At 42.0% G+C, this 21,902-nt stretch overlaps 1 protein-coding gene across 1 annotated transcript; it reads left to right on the top strand.

Moving 5' to 3' along the window:
- The first annotated feature begins 343 nt into the window (after nucleotides 1–343).
- Nucleotides 344–20,059, top strand: CREG2 (cellular repressor of E1A stimulated genes 2). Its single transcript, XM_048325864.1, has 4 exons — nucleotides 344–765; nucleotides 2,900–3,069; nucleotides 14,605–14,718; nucleotides 16,423–20,059. Exons 1-4 carry the CDS (start codon nucleotides 367–369, stop codon nucleotides 16,568–16,570), a joined length of 831 nt encoding a protein of 276 aa, XP_048181821.1. The 5' UTR covers nucleotides 344–366; the 3' UTR covers nucleotides 16,571–20,059.
- Nucleotides 20,060–21,902: the final 1,843 nt, after the last annotated feature.

Genomic DNA, 21,902 nt, shown 5'->3' with positions numbered 1-21,902 from the left:
CGTGAGATACCTGCTGGACCGCGCACCTGAGCCAGGGGCTCCATCAGTCTCCCGGGTCCCCCGCAAGCGACAGGCAAAGGCAGGGTTACCCCGCAGTGAGCCCCGCGCGGGCCGGGAACAGCGAGGGGCCCCAGAGCTGCGCGCCCGGCGAGCCGCCGCCGCGGGAGGCTGTCCCGGGGCTGTCCCTGGCAGGTGCGGGCGGGAGCTCCCGCACGACGCCGGGCTGGGGGGCAGGACACCGAGGCGTGACGCGACTCGCGGGCGATGCGGGGCTCCGCGGGCACCCTGCGCCGGGGAGGGGCGGTGCGGGGCGGGCGGCGGCCGCGGGAGGGCGCGGCGGGAGCAGCGCGGGCGCTGCCGCAGAAGATGTCGGCGGGGCGGCCGTGGCCGTGGTGGCTGCTGCCGGCGCTGCTGTGGGGCGGCGCGGGGGGGTACGTGGTGATCAGCTCAGTGTCGTGGCCGCTGCCCGAGGCGGGGGCGGCGGCGGACGAGCTGCACAGCTCCTCCACCGAGGAGGCGCTGCCCGCGCTGCTGGAGGAGGCGGGCGGCCTCTGGAAGCAGAGCTACCCGGCCTCGGCGTACCGGGAGGATGCGGCGCTGGGCTCCGGGCCGGCGGCGCGGCGGCCGGGCCAGGGGGCCGCCCCCTCCAGGATGTTCTCCTACCGGCGGGAGGGCGGCGGGGCGCCGGGACGCGCCGGGACCGCCCGCTTCCTCGCCCGCCACAACACCTGGGGCTTCGTGGCGACGCGGGCCGCCCGAGGAAAGGTACGGTGCCCACGGCGCCCACGCCGCGCGTTACCCGCCGGACGAGCGCCAGCCCCCGCGGCCGCGCCGTCCCGCCGCCCGCAGCGCCCGCGCCGCGCAGGGAGCAGCGCAAACTCTGCAAGAGAAATCGTGCTCGGAGCACAGGGAGGGAGGATGCACCCTAAAAACCGCACCAGAGAGACAGCAAAACAAAGCACAATCTCTTTCAGGCCAGAAGACAGAGCTGCATCACAGGGTTTGGAGAGGGGCTGTTTCAGGAGGGTGAGGAAAAGAAGGAGGAGAGCCGGCTGGGCTACCACGAAATCTGCCCTTCCGTCCGGCCATACCAGCTTAAAGGACGATTTCTCTGTCAGGAGCACTAAACAAATAGCTGGGCTATACCGGAGAATTGGGGTCATTACTTTTTCCAGTTTTAAAATATTTCCTTTTTTAAAATGAAACGTTGGGATAAGACACAGCATCCAGTACCACTCAGACAAAAGGAAAAAAAAAAAAAAAACAGTCTTAACTTTCTGTTGAAGGCATTCACAGATTAATTAGCTTACAATTTAAAATTAAACAAATTTAGAAGCACTTAAGTCTTCAGAAAGCTTGGCTGAGTTAGTGGTAGTTTATATTATTGTGAAATACGAAGTAACAGATTGAAAAAAGATACTGTTAAATGAATATGTACATAGACAGAAGAGGCCTATAATTCTACATCAGCTTTTGGAAATCCTATTAAACCCTATGATCATAACTCTTTTGGTTTATGCCAGAAACCCTCAGTGGAATTACAGCCATAATATAGTCTGCAGTTATCTGCCTCCAGACAGAACACAGAAGTAATACAGAAAAATCTGATTCATAATAAAATTTGAAATTTGGGGGGTGGTGTTTGCTGCTTTGAATGCTGAACTATGCTGCCTGTGATCACAATTATTTTTGAGAATACAGAGTAACATTAACCTTGCATGACAGACTATTTTAAGCAATGGGAACATGTCCTGTGATATTACTGAGAGCTTTTTTTTTCCAAATGTAACTCTTAATAATAAACAAGTATTTTTATTTTCTAAGTTATGTAATATCATTAAAGCATTACTTTTAAGGAAAGCCAACAAAGACCATTTATAAGCACTATAAGCATTAAAATTTTAAAGGCATATAAACATTAAAAATCACAAAGCATGCTACCCAGATAACAATATCATCCAGGATTTTCTTATTAACTATTCGTATTTAATTTGATTTTGTTGCAAAAGATTTAATGTACTGACAGAGAATTTCACTGTTTAACATCTAGTAGACCAGGAGGAAAAAATATCTGAAGACATGAAAAAAAGGAGTAATTAATTGAATATCTGTCATTGCTATTTATAATGTGATGAAAAGCATAGTAGGAGTATACATTATTCTGAAGTATATTAATGAGTGTCACTACTGGGCAAGGACATTTTCTGCATGCATTATAACCACTGTGTGCACACAGGTCAGTGTGAGAAAATCTTTTTGAAAACTTGGCTCCTTAGTGTCCCTTCTCTGCCATGGGAGGAGGTTTTATTTGGCAGTTGAGACACAACCCCTGATCTGATGTTCCTGCCCAGGAAGCTGAGCTGATGTCCAGTTTGACTTAAAACACAATTCTAGCTAAAATGCTTCTTTTTTTGTTTTTGTGAACTGATGCAATCACATTGCAAGTTAAAACCAAAAGACGAGGCAATATTAGAGTAAAAAGCAGGCTGAATCAAGGCTAAATTAGGCTCTATATCTTTTGGGGTTTGAAGAAAGGTACCAGCAGTGGTTTAGAGTAAACATTTCCTGACATCGATGGCAGGAAAAAAGACATTCATGCACTTAAACATTTTTAATTTGGCAGTTCCTTTAAGCTTAGTGGAAGAGAAAATGTTCTCTATAGTGCCATGGACAGGACTAAAGAGAAGAAATAGAGGAGAGATCTGTTTTCATAGAAGCATGATAGATATAATTTAGAGGAGATAGGTCTAATTTAGAAGAAATGCTGTCTCATGATGACAACAGAAAGTGGGAGCAATGGCACTGGCTGTCCTCTCTGCTAGAGCCTTTGAGGGAATCCTCCACATTGTACAACACCTATGCGCAAAGATGTAACCAGTTGCTTATTTGGATTTTGCAGATCCAAGGTATGCCCTATGGGAACTGTTTACTTCTCAGCGATGGTCCCATCAATAACAGCACTGGAATCCCTTTCTTTTACGTGACACCAAAGGATAACACTGTGACAGATCTTCTGAAGAATCCCATGGCTTCTCTGACCCTGCCAGAGGCAGATGGAAATTTCTGCAGGTAACAGTTTTATCTGCCTCCTACCAACATCAGTGAGAAAACAGACCTCAGAACAAAATGCTGGGTCCCCACCTTCAATGTCCTGCATTTATTTTTGACTCTCATGATCAGCTTCATGCTCCTTCCTAGGTTTTTTTTAATTTTTGCAGTATGTTGCCCTGGTAAAGCATAGTAGAGCAAAGCAGAGGTGTCACTGAAGTATATTGTAGCATCAACAGCTGGAGTGGCTTTCAGCTTGTGCATTAAATTCCTAAATTTTAATCTCTTCTTGGAGGTGCCTACATAAAATCTAGGTGTTCAAGATCCTATAATAGTCTATAGTGATCTAGACAATAAAATCCGTAGAGTTTCAGAGGGTATCCGACTCACAGTAATGCATCTTTGCTCTGCTGAACAACTCTGGAGGCCCTGCTGAATGCCTTGACAGGGCTGCAGCTCTCTGGGTTCTGTAAGAGGATCTCAAGCTCTCAGTTCACAATTCATATGCTCAGGACTGTGACACTCAGTTTGATTTCCACCTCTTCAGAGAATATGATTGAATATTATATCTTTGCAAGTTTTTTACACCTTTTATATCACATTCAGTAAATGACCCCTCAACTAAAGAAAGCCAGGCCTGAGGTTTACCAACCTATATCCAGTCCCAGGTTCTTCTTTCCAGAGACAGCAGTGAGTTGACTTCTTCTTAATCCTATCATAGCATCTTAGAATCACAGCATAGTTTGTGTTGGAAGAAATGTTAAGGGCCATCTAAGTCCAACCCCCCTGCCACAGACAGGGACACCTTCCACTAGACCAGGCTGCTCAAAGCCGCATCCAGCCTGGCCTTGAGCACTTCCAGGGATGGGGCATCCACAAGCCCCTCTGGGCAACCTGTTCCAGGGTCTCACCACCCTCACAGCAAAGAATTTTTTCCTGACATCTAATCAAAACCTACTCTCTTTTAGTTCAAATCCATTATCCCATTGTCCTGTCACTAGATGCCCTTGTGAGAAGTCCCAGCTCTCTTGCAGGCTCCCTTTAGGTACTGGAAGTCTGCTTATAAGGTCTCCCTGGAGCCTTCTCCAGGCTGAACAACCCCAACTGCTCAGCCCATCTTTGTAGGACAGGTGCTCCAACCCTATGATCATCATCACGGCCTCCTCTGGACTTGCTCCAACAGGTCCATTTCATTCTTTGTGTATAATGAATAACTTCAGGACCCCAAAGCTTTACATGTGTAAAATGTACGTATGTAACCTCAAAGATGATTCAATTTCCCCCTCCATTCTTGTCTCCTTGAAAAAGACATATCTCTACCATATGTTTGTTTACAGTCAATCATGTGGCAAACTTAGCTGGGTCAGCCTTGTGTGAAGTGTTATTTACAAAAGCCTCTTTACGTGACGAGGTACATGACACTGAAATTGTGTCAGACAGGACTCCGTTACCAAAGCAGGTCTTAGCTGATGTTCCAAGGAGAAAGAGAGAAAGAACTGGTAAGAACAGACTCCTTCAGAAAGAAATGGCATTAACAGTTTTTATTCCAACTTAAGGTCCTCTTTGGAGAAGGAGAGGTTTTATCTTAAGAGCAGATTTCCCCAGCTGAGGATTGCCTTGAGTATCATCCCACCTCTCAAGCCTGCTCGCTGAGAAGAACCCTGGGAGAAGCAGGGAATGGCAAATATAAAACATTACTGTTATTACACTTGTCTGTCTTCAGAATATATTGTTTTCTGGAGAGTTATATACTGGAAAAATGAAACATTTCTTAGTCCTAAGCAGTACAAGTAATTTCAGGTTGACATCCTATTCCCAAGGAATGGAAATCATGGCTTCTCTTACAATGTCAAACACCTAATAGGAAACTTCTATCACCAACATTTGTTAAGATAATTCAGTTTTGAATGCTTGAGGAGGTCAGTGAAGTAGTGAAGTTAACACTGGAATGGTTCTGCTTGTTGCTTAAATATTTCATTAAATATTTTGGATTAATCATTTAGAAAATAAATATATCTGTTCTTTCATTACAGGCTTAATGGTGTTTATTCCTGCTTTCTAAGCTTCTTCATTCAGTCTAATAGTAAACTTACTATCTAGACCAAGTGCTTAAAAATGTATTTTAAGTCCTATGTCCTACTACCCAATGCCCTATTTTCAGAGGCCCAAGACTCAGAGCAGCTTCCATTGATGATAAGTGGTACTGTTGAACACTTCTGAAAACCACACACCCACTTAGGCACTTAAGTGTGGCCTTTGATCCCTGACTTTAAACAGCCACTCTTGAAAGTCTTTGCCTTTTATGGCTTACTAACATCACTGCCCGATTTACCTGTTTGGGAAGTGCCAATTCACCAACAAAAGAGAAATGCTACATGATTTATAGGAATATGAAATCCATATACATCACAAACCTTTGAGGATATTTATTCAATGTCTTTTTATTTCATCACTATTAATTTTCAAACCACTACCCTTTTGATCAGTATGACAAATATTTGCTGCTGCTTGTTTTGCAGCCAGGGCAACCTGGATTCTGTCATCTGCCTCTCTAGTCCCTTCTGCAGCCTGAGACTGTACTTTCTGGTGAGAAGAGCTCTCTGGGCACCACCAAGAAGCTAAACCTGGATTTCCAAAACAGCTCAGGCCAAACTAATTACCATTTGTCACATCCCTCCTCTCCCTCCCTACCACCAGTCATGTGCTACCCTGCCCCCAATCAGTTCTGGGCTTTGCCTCAGCCTGAGCTGAAACATAAGTCTGAAGAAAATTATCCTGACAGCGAGAATAAGTTTTTCTGCCGATCCTTCTTTTCATACTGTGGCCAGTACTGCTCCTGGCCATGCAATCCCATCTCCTCCCTCCAGCTGACCATATGGTGGGCCTATTTTAGCTCAGGAACTCAGGTTTTTTTTTTCTGGATAAGATTTCTACTGGCTTAGTAACTTGAATCAGCTCCTCAAGAGCCAGAGAAGAACAAAGGTGAGGGGAAAGGAAAAGAGAAGGTGGAGGAAAACAGGATATCCTCATTTTAGCATATAACCATACTCCAGATATTGAACTTACTACTGAATTGAGTACATAGATTCAGAGTTTGATCAGTGCTCCATGCATTATTTATTTTATTTTCACCTTCAGTTTCTTTTTCATTATTTCTGAAGTTCTCATTTGGAACAGATGTTGGTTGGCATTAGTGCAAAGGACAAGCAATACGGACAATGAAAAGTTGCGTCTTTACTTGAACTACAGTTTTTGATTTTGATGATATGAAAATGTGAGCAAGCTTTGAAGCTATCTCACAGTAAGGAAGGGTACGGGCACTGGAGTTTACCTTTCTTCTCTTCCCTTCCCCTATAACCAGGGTCAGAAATTAATCTATGTTTTAAACTAGGAATCCATGAGTGATTTTTACATTTAAAAGTAGTAGCATCTAAAACTGCAGCCCGGCACACCACCCCACTGTTAATCCACAGAAAGGGCCTCTGCAGGCAGCATGACACTCAAGAAAACAACAAGGTTTCCTGCTGCCAGTGCTTGGGGTGACCTGTCCCCAGCTTTGGGGTGCACTTGACCTGCTGAGATAGCCAAGCTGTGCCATGCAAACAGCACACAGCATCTTCAGTGCAGAGCTTTATGTGGTGGCTCAAGTTTGGTATGGCAAAAGTCTTCTTTACTAGCACTATATGAGAGGCAAGACCTTTCACTCTGTGAGACCTCAGGTCCTGTTAGTATTTAAAATGGTATCTGCGAGGTTTTCTTTACAAAGGTGAGTGTCATTCTTGTCAGACATTCTCTTCAAGTGCATCATTAATTGTTTTGGTTTCAAAATAATTATGCATAATAGCTAAATGAATAATGTTCTACGTGAGAAAGTTCATGTCCTTGCTATGCCAACAATGCATTTGTAGCTTGTTTTCATGTGGAACTTTGTTAGAATTCCATTATTAACCTACTCTGAGTTGCAAGAATGAAAATAAATGTGAAAGCTGATCGATGCCTGTAGCCAATGCTCCTGGGAGTATTTGGCACTCTCCTGAAAAATGCGTCTGACCTATTGCACGCAAAAGAAATCTCTGGCCTTTAGAAAGAAAACATAGCTGACATTTCAATGTCTTTGTGTACCTAATGAGTTTCAAGTGGCTTGTGTATACCAATTTGATATTAAATTTATTTAGTAGCAAATTTCATTTGTTTTGTTTCAGAACAGACTCAAGTTCCAAACCTTGACAATAAATATTTTCCCTTTCAAGGAAGTGAGGAATACAGACTGGCCTTTATGGTGCTCCAGCCTCAATATTTCATCAGCTGGAGAGAAAATTTGAAAACCCTAAACTAATAAGAAAAATAACATTTAATATTGAAAGAAAGAGAGCTGCGACACATCTGACTAGGCACTAATTGCAAGACATTTTAGTATTGCAGCTACAGTCTGGATTCCTTATCCTGACCTAGAGAATGCCTCCCCAGACGGAGATGGGCTGCCCCCCTCTGAGAAGGCTCTGATGGCCAGGATAGAGACAGCATTTGTTAGCAACTACACAGCATTTTATCTGAAGGCTGATAAATGGATAATGGAGGCAAGAAAAATTAAATGGTTCAGGGCTATAAATAGACTAAGCTGGTATGTCTATGCCACTGACAAGCTGAAAAGATTGAGTCCCATTCTTTCAGCTTTCAGAGGGAACAAGACCAAGCCCTACATTAAAGAATAGAGCAGCTATTGTTCTAAACACATTTCCCAACACACAGGCTGCTCAGAGGATTCCTCTTTCCAAGTAAGCTCCTGAGTCTGCCTCACTACAGCTGCAGCCTGGAAAACACGCAATTAATTTTAAACGTGTGTCGCCTCCTTGACATAAGTTTCAGCACATTCACAGGGACACCCTGCAGCTTTCTTAGAGAAGGAGCGGTTACAAGGCTGCTGTGAACTGGTTTTCATACAAGGCAAAAGCAGCAAGCTTCGGTCAGTCCACCTCTGGATTTTTCCTGCTATTACTAGTTTTCCTGCTATTAGTTTGGAGAATGGTATTTCAAATCCACACTGCTGTCTGTGAGTGATTTTCATGAATTCAGATTCCACTCCCGATTTATGATTTTCATCAGGGGTGACTCTGTCAGAGCCATTTTACCCACTATGCTCATCTTGTGCTTGAGCTAGCAGATGGGCATGATCAGGCAGATGTCTTCAGTGGATATAAGCTGGCTCCATAGGTTTCCTAAACTCCACATGGAAAATGTTGACAGGAAGTGCTGAGCCACCAAGCCATGGGAAGAGAAGAAGAATTTTGTGAGTCTGGGTTCCTGCTGTGTGGTGGATTGGCAGCATGCACAAACATCCAACTTCATTCCCTGGGCAATCCTGATGGACAGTAAGCCTGCCATGGGTGGAAGACACAACTTTTGAGATGTCATGTGGCCACTCAACATATAACTACTGCTGGGTTTGTAGAGTCACTGTTGTTAATACATGGGTTAATATAACAAAGAAATTTGGTACTGTACCTTTACACAAAGAGAAATTACGCATGCACAAGACAAAGGCTGAATTCAGACAGCCATCAGTTTTTGAGATCCACCTCCTGATTCTGTGGCACAGACACATTTCTAGTTCTGGTATTTATATTGGCCCTTTTTAGTCATATGCAAATAATTATGTCAGTAGTTGTTCCTGAAAAATCTTTATTTAAAAAAATCATGAAGATACTAAATTAGAAAGTCAAACATGAAACCTACTATCATCATGACCCAATGCACACAATACTAAATTACTATTTTTCCAGTGTTCTTAAATAACCAACTTCCTAAAATCCCTTTCTAGTGAAATAGTGTTTCTCTGACTCTGTGTACAGAAATAGTTGATGCTGTGATTCTTTTTTTTCCTCCATGAATGGTCTATGGTTAAACTATATAAAAGCTTCCTGTCTGAAACAGAGTTCAGCTGAAGAAACGCATTGCTATTGTCAGTGGAGACAGGCAAACAGACTGGCTTCAGGTAACACATTGAAATTAAAACATTTTAGGAAGGATTATCTTACAGTAAGAGTTAAATTATTTAAAACATTAAAACACATATACTATGAACACAGGCTCGCTTAGATGAACAGCCACTGCATCAATAATCTTTAGCTCTCTTACTTGACTTCAGATTCAAAACAGAAGACCTCTTCCAAAAGCAAGGATGTTCTAACTGTCTTTGCTGGCTCCCAAACACAGCTGATAAAGAAATTCTTGTCAAAATCAGAGCAGGGCAGAACTGCCTAGCCATATCCGGTTGAAGGCCAGCAACAGCTTTTCAGATTACGAAATCGCTTTCAGTGGAGATTTTGTCTGACGTTCATGCCATGCAGATTAGCAGCACCAATACATTCTTTCGGCTTCAGAGACTCTGATAGTTAGTGGTGAACAAATGAATGAGGAGAATTACTTACTTTTCAAAATTAATCACATTTATGAATCAAAATTATATGCACTTTACAGTAATTCTCTCAGAACAGAGCATTCCCTCCCTTCCTTTCTGTAGATTTTAGGGCACAAAAATCCTATGATGCATTTTGTATATTAGGAGATAACTGCCTTTTCACCTTGTGCCCAGTTTGGGGCTATGTGAAGAGGAGCCCTGTGCAGGGTGTGACAGAGTCACCTACCTTGCATCCATGGGAGGTGACAGGGATGAGCTGTGTCAACAGCCAGTCCCCACCTCCAAATTACATGGGTTTTCACGACTGCTACCATTATAGGAGAGCTTAGACTGTGTAGAGGCAGTCATTGCCCTTATGCCACTCATGAGCTGTGTGCTTTAAAGCTGAAAAAAAATGTAGGAAAACTGTTCTCTGCGGCTTTCTTCTTGGCTCTGTCTCTTCTTTTCTGCAACAGGAAAAAGCTCTCTCCCAACTTCTTTTCTCTTCAACTCTGAAGAAGTAGAGGGGTAAGAGCAGTGCTTTCTCACATGGCAGTGAGAAATGTGTTCAGGGGAGATAGGAAGGATTTGTGTATCCCCCCCAGGGAGAATGGAAGGTCTCGTTTCCTCAGGGGGTGGAGGAGAAGGATGTAAGCTCCTTTGTGGGAAAAGGAGGCTGGGGAAGAAGAAAAAGAAAGGGATTCCTCTGCATAGACCCCTGCTTCCACACCCAGAGACTGGAGCAGTACTGAACCCTCCTGCCATTCTCCTTCCTTGGGAGTACCTGGCTTTCCTTCCCCAGTGCCTTCCAAACTCTTAATTTGCTTTTACTATTGATCTGTGTCAGATCAGTGTCACCTCACTAATGGATTGCAGAGGCTGAGAATGAAGATATACTCAGGGATACTTTTGGTGAAAAACCAGGAGACAGAGCATCATCAGTCAAAGCAAAGATCTCAACTGTGAAAGGGAATACTAACCAAGTCCCAACATCATCATCTTATGTGCCAGTATAACCACAGCAGCCTGAAGTATAGATTCATAACACCTGGACTTGGACAGTTGCTGTATAAGAACCTTCTAATTAAACTCCAGGAGATGGCTAGTGTAGTAAAGAATTTAATGAGTAGGTGGCACTCTTTACTCTGAACCACTCTTGAACCACGACCCAGAAATTGCGGAAGTGTTACATAGTAAAATAAGTGGGACATTCATTAGCAGTGTGCTTTACAGCATTGCATCTCTGTTGGGAAGTATTTTTCAATTGGATGTAGGTCTCTCCTTAAGCTCAGTAAAGCTGGCACCTTTTAAGTGATGTCATCTCACACACTTGGAAGAAAACTGCCTGGATTGGGTCAAACTCTGCATACCTACTTTGCTCAGTGTAAGCAGAGGAACAGGAACAATCAATTCTTCTCTCTTCACAGATCAGATGAATAATTAAGATGATCTCTCTTAATGCACTGTTTTCTTATAAAATGCATCAACTGAATCTTCTTCCATTTTAATCTGGCCTTCCTAATTTTCTGCAACAAAGTGTATGTATTTCAAATAAGCATGAAAATATATCATGCGTTCCCTATTGCTTGGTCTTCTTTCGCAGTCACCTGCTTTCTCTTCCCCTCAGTTCATATTTTACTGTAGCATTCATGAGTCCTCTCCATGGAGACAGAGGACTTGATTCGGGTGAAAAAAAACCACCTGAGAAACAACCTTGGGTTTCCTCAAGAGACCAACAGTGTCACCGTCTCTACCCCTGACTCTGCCTCCCCCTCACACCCAGTCAGCAGCACACAAATGTTACATAAAACCGCTCCTCTGCATCCACTTGTTCTTGTGACAGAAAAGATGAAAGGAACTCAGGGACTGAGAGCTGAATATGTATTTATACAGAGGCAAGAAATGTCTAGTGAATGCATGACTAGATCTCTACAGATGCAAGTGAGGAATGTTTTAGTAAATATATCTATTAATCCCTGATATCCCTTAATTATCTTTAATAAAAATATTACATAAATCCCTGACTATACCACTTTAGTCCTAGGAAGAAAATCTTGCATTTGCATTAGTTGCACTGGCAACAACACTGAAGACTCAAGACCCATTCACAACATTTAGAAATGATAGCTGTAAGTTTAGTGGGTTTTGATGGTTTAAGAAGTATAACAGTAATCAAACACCATTAGGGAAATACTAGGCCAAAAAAAAAGAGATGCAGAAACAGATTTACTTCAGAATATGAAGGGCTCCTTTGAAAAAGAAAATACTAATGCTAATGTCAGATTAGAATACAAGGTTCCTATTCTGAAACAGAAAACCTATGATAAGAGGCAGCCCTGAAAGCAAAACCAGCAAAGTAGTAACAGTGTGCTGAACCCAAATGTATCATTGTCCTGTTTAGCTCTTCCAAAACTTCACCTAACATAATCTCAACAAATAATTTGTTTGAGTCATTTCCCAGAAAAACAAACTGACCCTCCAGAATATTATTCCAATGTGCGAAATTCAGTTTGAATAATTTTTACTGGGAAGGTAGTATAATGTGTGTCAATCAATGTAGCACCCTGGCTCATGAGAATGTAAACAGAAGCAGGCAGGGAAAAAAACCCATAAATAAAACTATTCAAATTATGGATGCACAGTGTGTGGGCTTTGTTGTCAGCCAAATATCTGGAGAGCAGCTTTTCATGTCAATTGGGGAAGAGTCACATCAGACACTAGTCCTATTAGGCAAAACTTTCTCAGCAAAGGCAGGCAGGGTTCACTGCTTAACCACAGCTACATCAGCTCTACTGCCTACTCAAAATCAAATAGTATGCTTACAGAATAAACATGCACTTGCACAAAAACACCAAATAATTGTAATCTGAGGCCAGACCAAAACTTCTCACTGTTCCTGATCACATCCAAAATCTATCACCTTAATCTGCTCTGTGAAACACAGACATCTTTTAATAACAATCCCTTTCAAAATCCACTCTGGAAGTAATTAACCACATATTACCTAGGAGCTGTGTGCAAGAAAGACACTTGCAAATATTGCTGTTTTTCCTGGCTCTTCAGTTGTTTTATTATACTGTTAGGCTGTGGAGGAAATTGTATCATATACTCAGATGCACAGTTGTTTTAAAGCAATTTTCTGAACTGAATTTCTGCTCGCAAGAAGTCCCTTTCCTTCATCTATATATATGTTAAATATATATTGAATATATAAACATATGCAGAGGGCTTTGGGTACAGTATTAAGCATAAAAGATAACAATAGATCAGGAGATTACTTCAAATGGACTTTAACACTTCACCATCCAGGGTGGTGTTGAAAGAGTGTGAATGTGCACTGCCCTGGCTGCTGGACATGCAGACCTTCAGCTGACACCCTTTGCATGTGGGATTTGGTTCCTTTCTCTTCAGCTGTATTCACTGTATTTGCCTGTATTTACTCGTGTTTTGGTGGGTGAGTATCCCACTGGGCCATGGATGCTGGGCAGTCACACAACACCCAAAGCCTACGCAAAAGAAATGCCAGGAGCTACAGGTGTCCCTGGGCCGTGGAGCTGTGTCCCTTAGGGATGGAGCGCTTTCAGGCCACTGTAACCCAGACGTGAAATGAATCTTCAGCAGGCAGTAGGAGTCAGTGCTGAGAGGATCTACGGTGTGCCAAGATGATCATGTAGACAAGTTTGTATTCTGCATACACACTGATAGAAATAAACCCAATGCCTGGGCTGCAGATTTTTGGGTACTCAGAACACCACTCATGTTTTATTTTATAGCTTAAAAATTGTATTAGAGAAAATTAGACCATTATAAGTTGATGTGAACAGAAAGTTTGAGTCTGGTCTTTGGCCTTGGCCCTTCCTCCTATCAGTAAGCATGGGAGAGGAAAAAGAATACAAGTGGAATTTGTCCAAAAGTTGTTAAACTGAACATCCCCTTCAGATAATTGCTGCTCCAGACTGAACAGGACACTGAAAAAGTGTCCCTGAGATGATGTGACTGCAAATGGCACTTTGGAGGTCAGGCTGCAGACAGTAGCAAGTGCTTACTGGATGTAGGCAAGTATCAATCAGCCTCCTGTACCTCCTTATGTATCTCTGTTCATGACCCTGTCTAGAAAAGCAGATACTTTATCTAGTGAGCTACATAATCTCCCATAGCCATCTGTGGAGAATCTGCAGGTGTTAAATTAGCTGCAGGAGGATGCCCATATGTTTCCTGCATACACTAGACACACATTGAGATATAACCAAAAATGAAGCCATTGCAGATTGCACACAGTTAAGGCTAAAGGGCTCAAGCCAAGATCTTTAAGTAAAATTGTACACAGATGAGATGTAATTTACTGTGATTAAAACACAGTGAAGAAGAAATGGAGCTTTCATTTCCTAATGTAGTTTCTTGAGCTGACATGGGAAGACAGTTCCCTGAGATGCTAAGCAGTCTCAAACTGCTGGCAACAGGACTTGGGGCTGCTCAGCATTTGCCAGGATCAAGCCTTTGCAGTCATTTCGTACACTATTTTTTTGCAATTGGTCGATTTACTTATGATTTATATGCTCGTATTGTGTATGTCAGAGTCAACAATTGCCCTGCAGTTACTAATGGGAGTTATTTATTATTACTATATACAGAGCCAAAAAGTAACAAGTACCTTCCCTGTCTTGGTCTGAAGGCAATTGGAGAATTTTTCTATTTGGTGTAAAGCAGTGGACAAATAGGTAAAAAATGAACAAGAATTGATTTTTTAGGATAAGCACAATGAAGAGACTTTATGTTTTACATACAGATACACATATTCATACTCTTCTGTAGGCATAGGCACAGACTAACCATCTCACCAGTTCTTCTCAGAATCCTGAATACAGGTCTGTACATCTGTCTGGGAATACTGCCATTTTCACATTTTTTACAATCCACCATATACTAATCCAATTTTTGTGAGCATAAAGTAAGATTAAGCAACTATCCACAGCAGAGCTATGTATCAGTCAAGTATTCCTTCCAGACCTCCCCCCTCCACCAAACAGCATAGCTGGGAGTAGAGAAGAGCCACAAGGCTTGACAAAGCTTTTTATATGTGAGCAGAGGTTCATACTTCTCCAAAAGCCCTTTAGAAAGAAAGAAACCTATTACTCATGAGCATTTTTCTCTGTGCACAGAAAAAATGTAATTGATCCAGAGGATCCAAGGTGCACCAGGCTGACTCTCACGGGACAGATGGTCACGGTGCCTCCAGAGGAAGTAGAATTTGCCAAGCAAGCAATGTTTTCCAGGTCTGTATCTAACAGGAATGTAGTAGAGTGCAACCCATGGGTTTGAGACAAATACACAAATGTGGCCATTTGGTACAGAAAATCTAAGAAATAACAAGCCTGACGTTTACTTTGGGGCCACGAAGCATGTTGGCTTCTGTGTGGCTTGGAATGATAGACCTTTTAACTCTCGAGGAAATGAAATATGGAAATGCAATTAGTTAGTGTTGGACTCTGGTAAGGCACACGGTTTATAATCTGGGGATTATGAAGATAGGTCACCTGGTTCCAAGGAGAGATTCCATAATTCCATGCTGTATTTGTTATCTTTAATGATTCTACCCCACCTTACAAAAGGTAGTGCTCTTCACCTACAGCCTCCTCCTACTCAGAGCAGAGGTCTGCTGCCTTTGGGCTTACAAACATCTTCAGGGTGGAGCTTACAAGTTTAATTACCTCTCCTAATGTCCCAGCTGCTTCAAAGCCATAGTACTTCCTGAACAGTCTCCTTTGAACAGATGCAAGCACAACCCAGATGCATAGCACACACACAGGGTGTGCCCCCATGCCCTTCAGTGGGTCTCTAGAATTACAGGCGTGAAAAGCCTGAACCTTAGCTGGGGCACACACCTCCCACACAGGCTGCCAGGGATTGTCCTCCAGGCACACCTTGCCTGGTCAATCAAATACTGCTGGGAAATTGGGATGAGCTTGAATCCAAAACAGCCCAGAGGTGATATTCTTTCTGACCTACAGGAAGGGGTCAGGGTTAGACTCTGTCAGTGTGTACCATCGATAGCAAAAATGGGACCATGAACAGATGGGGCCATATTGACACACAAGCCTTTTTTACAGACTTCACAGGAATTCAATTTCCATGTGATCCAGAGTCCAAAAGTGCCTCAGCAGAGGATGCTCTGCTGTCAGGGTGCAACAGCCAGAACAATAAAGTGAGGGCTTCTGGGGCATATCCAGTGCTAGCAGCATCTGACACCACTACTAATGCCAGAGTCATAGGCGCTCAAAGGGACAGCTCAGAAAATGGTAGGAAATACCATTTTCCCGATGACAGGGAAACCAAGACGTTGCCAAACCAAGCATCTCTGCTGCAGGGTCCTCTGCAGGAGTAGAGGGGCACTGAGCCAACCCTGCCCAGACTTGCACCACTTCCTGCCCATGTTCCTGTGAACACTGGGACTTGAACTGTTGTATCCACTCTGTCCATCACTGCTGAGCTTCCCACAGATACGCTTGCTGAGCATCAGACATCTGCACCCAGTCAGGGACAATCTGTTCAACTTAGCTGTAAGGAAGGCCAAAGAAATGAGACATAAATACAGCATGAGAAGGCTGTAGGAGGCGACAGCTTGCAGAGGCTACGCTCTACCTGCTACCCAGTTTTATTAACCCTGACACACATTCGTAAGAGTCTTCTCTAACTGTTTTTCACTTACTTAGAGACCAAACAACATCTGCCTTTATAGACAGGGTTCTGCAGTCGGGCAAGGTGCTGGTTGCTGGCTGCCTGTGTTGCAGTTCTCCCCAGACTGGGGTGTGGAAGATAGTAAACTTTACAGCAAGCAAGGGAGCGCCAAAAAGATGAATGGGGGTGTTCTCATATCTCAGGTTTCACTCTGGCTGAACACACTAGGCTGAAGAAAAAAGCAGAATATGCATATGCTTTGGCACATCTTCTAATTTTTTTCCTTGTCTTTGTCCTTCCAGGCACCCAGTGGTAAGAAAGTGGCCTCGTAGCTATGAGTGGTTCTTCATGAAAATGAACATTGAACACATCTGGCTTCAAAGCTGGTATGGAGAAGTTTCTCCCATTGCAGTAGAAGAGTATTTAAAAGCAGCTCCAAGTAAAGGATGATTGAATGGGCTTTGAGATAGAAATCTCCTGAGTTTTCTTTCCAAACACTTTTAAAATTTCATGGTAGATGGTTTCTTTACAGTGATTTTTTTTTCTTCTCCCAAGAGGCTTCAAAATAGCCCCGTCTCACATGGAGTGGAGTGAAAATAAATCAACACAGACTTTCAAATTATAAAGGAGAGGTGGATACTAGCCCTACCCTGCAATGTACAGACTTGTCATTTCAAGCAGGCAATGCGTCATCTGAAATGCTGTTTTTAAAATGCTTTGTATCTGTTTGTTTTGACTTCTATTGCTGTGCACCCACAGGGGAACTACACTATGTGCTAAATATAATGTTTTGATTTGCAGAAAAAGCAAATTGCCTACTCAGAAGCCTCCATGCATTGTGGAGGTATTACTGCTGCTTTGTCTCCCTTGATTTGTAAGTACTTTAAGAGAAACTTAATAGCTGCAAATTTAGGTATTTAAGTTTAAAAACAAATTATTTGCTAAAGCCGTCCTCATTTGCTAAATTCTATTTTCTATGAGTGTTTTTCCCTAATTAGATAATTTGATATTTCACTTGGAAATTGAGTAAAACTTCTCTCTTTAGCAGAAAAAATGCAATCAGTTCAAACAACACAGCTCCAATATAACTTGTCTCTGACACAAAGCTGGTTAAACACATCAAGGGCCAAAATCAAATCAGCCCCACAAGGATTATCTCAATACAAGTATAAACATTCTCATAAGAAGAATTTAGAGTAAATGTTCTCAGCTAGCCTGTTCCTGTTGAGACAGGAAAAGTATTTTTAATAGCCTGTAGTCCCATTTTTTTTTGCCTCCCTGCTCCAGCCACTGCTTTATTTTTAACTGGCTTGTGCAACTGATTTTTTGTAAGCCCTCACTAACTCCACTGGGGGTGGAGCCTGTCCCTTAATTCTGTTTCCTCACTAAGATTTAAAGGGCTTGTTCATGCACTTATTTTTTAAAGAAGCCTAAAGATGGTAGGTATTTCGGGCCACAAAAAACTACTTTTCCCAGTGTGGAAAGTGCAACGTTGCAAACACATTATGTATAGGCTTCTCATGCAGTAATACCAAAAGAGACCAAAAGAGTTCAAAGGTATTTTAACCACCGTCAGCCCTTTCTGTAGATGTCCTCCTGATAAACTTATTCTGCAGCTCTTAAGGTATCACAGAAAGAAAGTTCCCATGGCTAACCAGCCAAGCCACCGCACTGTTTGAAAATGATATGGCTGCTCTCCCTGTTACATTAAGAAAGAGACACATTGAGATGGGGTTTCAGTGCCTGTGGGGAAGGTCTTCCAGCATCCCTGGGAGTGCACCTGAGCTCTGGACATCAGCCTGCTGGGCTGGGGAGGAGCCTGGGTGCCTGGGCGAGTGCCCTGAGCTTGTACAGGTTAATCCCTGGGCAGAGCTCAGAGGCAGCTGCATGAGCCATGATCAGCTGGAAGCCAATTAAGTGTAGCTGAGCTTATTTTGGCTCAGGCATGGAGAGAGGGAGTTCATTCCCAGAACAGCTGGGCACCATGCTGGTTTAACTACAAGGGGCCACTTAGCCCTAGGGTGAGTCCCGGGTCCCAGGCATCACTACTGTTCCTGGCATTCTGTAAGAAGCAAAGGCAATTGAGGGGGGGAAACTTTGTTATGATATTCACCAAGCTTTTTTTTATTCTTGTCTCATTGCCAGAGATTTTGTTAGCTGTGCAGATCTTTTGCAGAGGTAATTACACAAAAGGAGGAAGTGTCCTGCCTGAATCTATTTCCTTTTTTTTTTCTTGGCACATGAGTTGCATTTTCACATTTGAGTTTGCCCCTGAATCTTGCATTGTGTAGTACTGAAGCAAGATGGCTCATCCTATACAGATTTATAGAATACCGTCAAGTGAAATCCTCCTTGATTCATATAATTTTGCCATGGGGATCTTCGTCCAGTATGGATTTGATGACTGGGTCCTTTAGGATTAATGGGACTTTTAAATCTGAGTTCAACAGGAAGAATACTAGACCTTGTAAGACAATTTCACACATGTAACATTTCTGTGAAACTATAATTACCTATTTCCTTATCCCAGTTCGCTATTATTCCCAGAGAAACCTGAAACCCCTATTCCGTCCCTCACTCCTAAACACACACAGATTAAGCAAATCCAGAATACAATTTTAATGTTTAAACAGCTGAAGAGAGGAAGAATTTTAGAAGTGCTACTGTTACTATACTCTCAATTTCATTCACATCCCCTGGCAACAGTGACATGACCCTATGTCCTATCCATTAACTTACTAACTAGCCTTGAAGCAGTAAGGGATTGTGTCAACGAGGTTCAGAAGAGCTTTAATGGTTTAAGAAGTTAGTGTGTACTAAGGCAGGTTTTGAATTTACAACACCCTACTTGTTATAGGCTGTCTCCCTGCACACACAGATTAATTGGAGTAGCTTCTGTATTGTAAAATGACACATTCATCAAGAAGCTTTTCTATATGGACCTGCCGTGAGGCTCTTGGCAGAACCTCAAAACATGAAATGCTGGTGACATGTAAAGTGACAAAAGGGGCCTCATGAAGAAATGCTGTCTTAAATCACCTGTTCTCATTTCATGCTTCTCTCACCCAAGGAACAGCTACCATGAGAGTCCTTGGAAGTCTGTAGAAATTCATCAAAAATATGACCTGGAGATTTTGAAAGGAATTTTTCAGACCAAAAAAAAAAAAAGAAAAAAAAAAAGGGAGGTGATAGTAGTTTGCTTATTTGGGCTTTATATTATTATTTATAAGCTACTTCTAATTTTTCTTTAAACAGACAAATGTCTCAAGTAATATTGGTCATCACTTGCTAAGTGATGTTTGTTGAAACTTTTAACCCAAAGAGTCTTATCTGAAATACTATAATAAAACCATAGTTCCTTAAGACTGTAGAGTCTGATCTTGCTTCAGTTCAAGTCAATAGCAAAAATCCCATTTATTTGTTAAGCTTTAATTATTGGATCAAACAGGCATTTCCATAAAAGGTGTTGATAAGCTCTTATGTATTTATTAAGTGTTTTAACTAGCTGATGTGTAATTTCCATGTGTTCTGTATTTTCGTTATTTCTGTAGCTTCCCAAAAAAAGTTTGTTGTGCAACATGTTTAAAATTTTAACTGTGGCCTTGTAATATTTAAAAGATTTATTTAGTCATTTCTGTATACTTGCTGAAAAAAGGAAAACGAAGTGAAAGGTTGGGTTCTCATTTTTTGCTAATTTGGACAAAAGAAATGCATGTACAGAACTTAGGCACTGCTATTTTGAACTGCTGTTCTTATTTAACCAAAGAATGCTCTGTTTCTGGTGAAATTTTCATCACTTCAGTGGTTGAAATGCAACCTGTCTCATTTCTGGATGTGTATTGCAATTTGCAATGTATTTTGAGTTCTAAAAATATTGAAAGTTGTTAACAAAATGGCCTTGGGGAAGAAATGCAAATAAAACAAATTTCAAAGCAGAAACTGTATAAGGATAATCTTCAGTACAGCATTCGCCAGAGTAACCGACCTTGTGCTAACAACCATTACTATTTCTGTCTGATCTGAACGTCTGTTTTGGTTTTTTCCCCTGAGTTTTCCTGGACCAAGTTAATTTCTCTCAAAATATTTGTGGGAATTGAGACTCAGATCTGCCTTTTCTCTGAGGAGAAAAGTCTAGCCAAGCACCTTTTATCATTCCTTTGTCTTCTCATTACTGTTCAAAATTTGCTTTCACTGTGGCAGTTAAATGTCACTCTTAAAGTTCGCTCTTCTGCACGTAGGAGCTGAGCACTCACCTCTCGGGTGTGCATTAAGAGTGTTTTGGAAGTTTCCTCAGTGCTGTTTCTTCCCTTGCCAGCCTTGCTCTTACAAGTTCTTGTTACAACTTGTCCTCTGCTGTCCACTTTCCTCTGCCGCGTTTTCTTAAGCCAAGTCTGACAATTTACCTTTGTATCTTGCTTTCCCACACCATCTCCTTTCAACAAAATTCAAGCTCTCATACTAAAATTCCCACTTCATATCCAATAAAGATTAGAATAGAATAGAATAGAATAGAATAACAGCCTATGTTAGGATTGAATAACAGCCTGTGTTTCCTATTTACACTTTAAATCTTTGTCTTGCCACTGGTTGGACTGCATTTACTGTAAGAACTGTGACAGCAGTTCCCTAACCTGTACAAATCCCAGTCAACACCAGGTTCCTATTTCCAGTAATCTGTATTTTTGAAAGAACATTTCCTGCAGCTGTTCTTTTCCTTTTTGCTTGCTGTTTTTACTGTTATCCCATTTCTGGAGTGATGCCTATTCTGATTACACCAAGTGTCTTTCATTCATTAAAAAAAAACAACAACCCTAATTTGAACATTTTTGGAATCACTGAAGTACTGTCACTTTCTTTAATCTGCTTTTTGCCAAATACTGAATTCACACTTCTTCCAAATTGTCGCTTGTCATCCTTCAATAAAGCTCTTTTTTTACCTGCCTTTTCTCTGCCACCACCTCCACATGCCCTCTCCCATCTAATATTTTGCTAGATGCTCTTCTGTTTCCTTATCCTCTTTTCTCTATTTTTTTTTCATTAACTAATTTTCCTGTGTTCTTCCCTCAGCTTCCAAGTTATTCTCCACAGCCTCTTCCACATTACTTTGGCTGCTCAGTCTTGTCGGTCTTCTTGATTTTGCCACCTTAATCTTGTCACTATGCTCAGTGCCTTTGGAGAGAGTCCTAAAACTGCCACGTCTTATTTTCGGAGAACGCTAGAGAGTTCATTAAGGAATACTTTGGGTTTGAAGGTATTTGTTTGTTTGTTTGTTTGTTTGTTGAAACACTGGAACAGAAATGGGAACATATTGGCCTTGGTGCTGACACAGAGTACGGCAGTTCATCAAGCTCATGGCTTTTTCCAATGATATATTTTGCACAAACTATTCCAGGCTCTATGTGGCTGTGTCAGCAGCCACAACATATAATCACGATTAGGAAGGACATCAACAAAGTTTGACAATATTGTTTGACAACACAGGTAACAGTGCAGGAACACACAACTATCGTCTTCTGAAGGAAAACAACCATTCAAAAAAGGCTGCTAGCTGGTGAAAACAAGCGATTCATTTTAAAAGCTGGGAGAAGGTACAGATGTGTTCTACAAGAAAATAGGGAAGATTCTGTGTTTATTTAAAAAAAGGTGTATGTCAAATACTTCTACTTAATGGAAAACAAGTCTATAGAATGATCATGTCTATTCAGGACCTTAATCTTGTACTTATATACTTTTTCCTCCAGACACAGTACAGACCCTGTCACCATTTTTCATCCTTCTGGAA

Source organism: Corvus hawaiiensis, chromosome 2 (assembly GCF_020740725.1).
Source record: "Corvus hawaiiensis isolate bCorHaw1 chromosome 2, bCorHaw1.pri.cur, whole genome shotgun sequence".
Taxonomy (NCBI): domain Eukaryota; kingdom Metazoa; phylum Chordata; class Aves; order Passeriformes; family Corvidae; genus Corvus; species Corvus hawaiiensis.
This window is presented reverse-complemented; position numbering and strand designations above follow the sequence as displayed.

What these genes read in the sequence shown, in the direction of transcription:
- CREG2 (XM_048325864.1), top strand. Translation starts at nt 367, where the DNA reads ATGTCGGCGGGGCGGCCGTGGCCGTGGTGGCTGCTGCCGGCGCTGCTG. An exon ending in CGCGGGCCGCCCGAGGAAAG is followed by an intron (nt 766 to 2,899) that starts GTACGGTGCCCA and finishes TGGATTTTGCAG; the next exon opens with ATCCAAGGTATGCCCTATGG. An exon ending in GCAGATGGAAATTTCTGCAG is followed by an intron (nt 3,070 to 14,604) that starts GTAACAGTTTTA and finishes CTCTGTGCACAG; the next exon opens with AAAAAATGTAATTGATCCAG.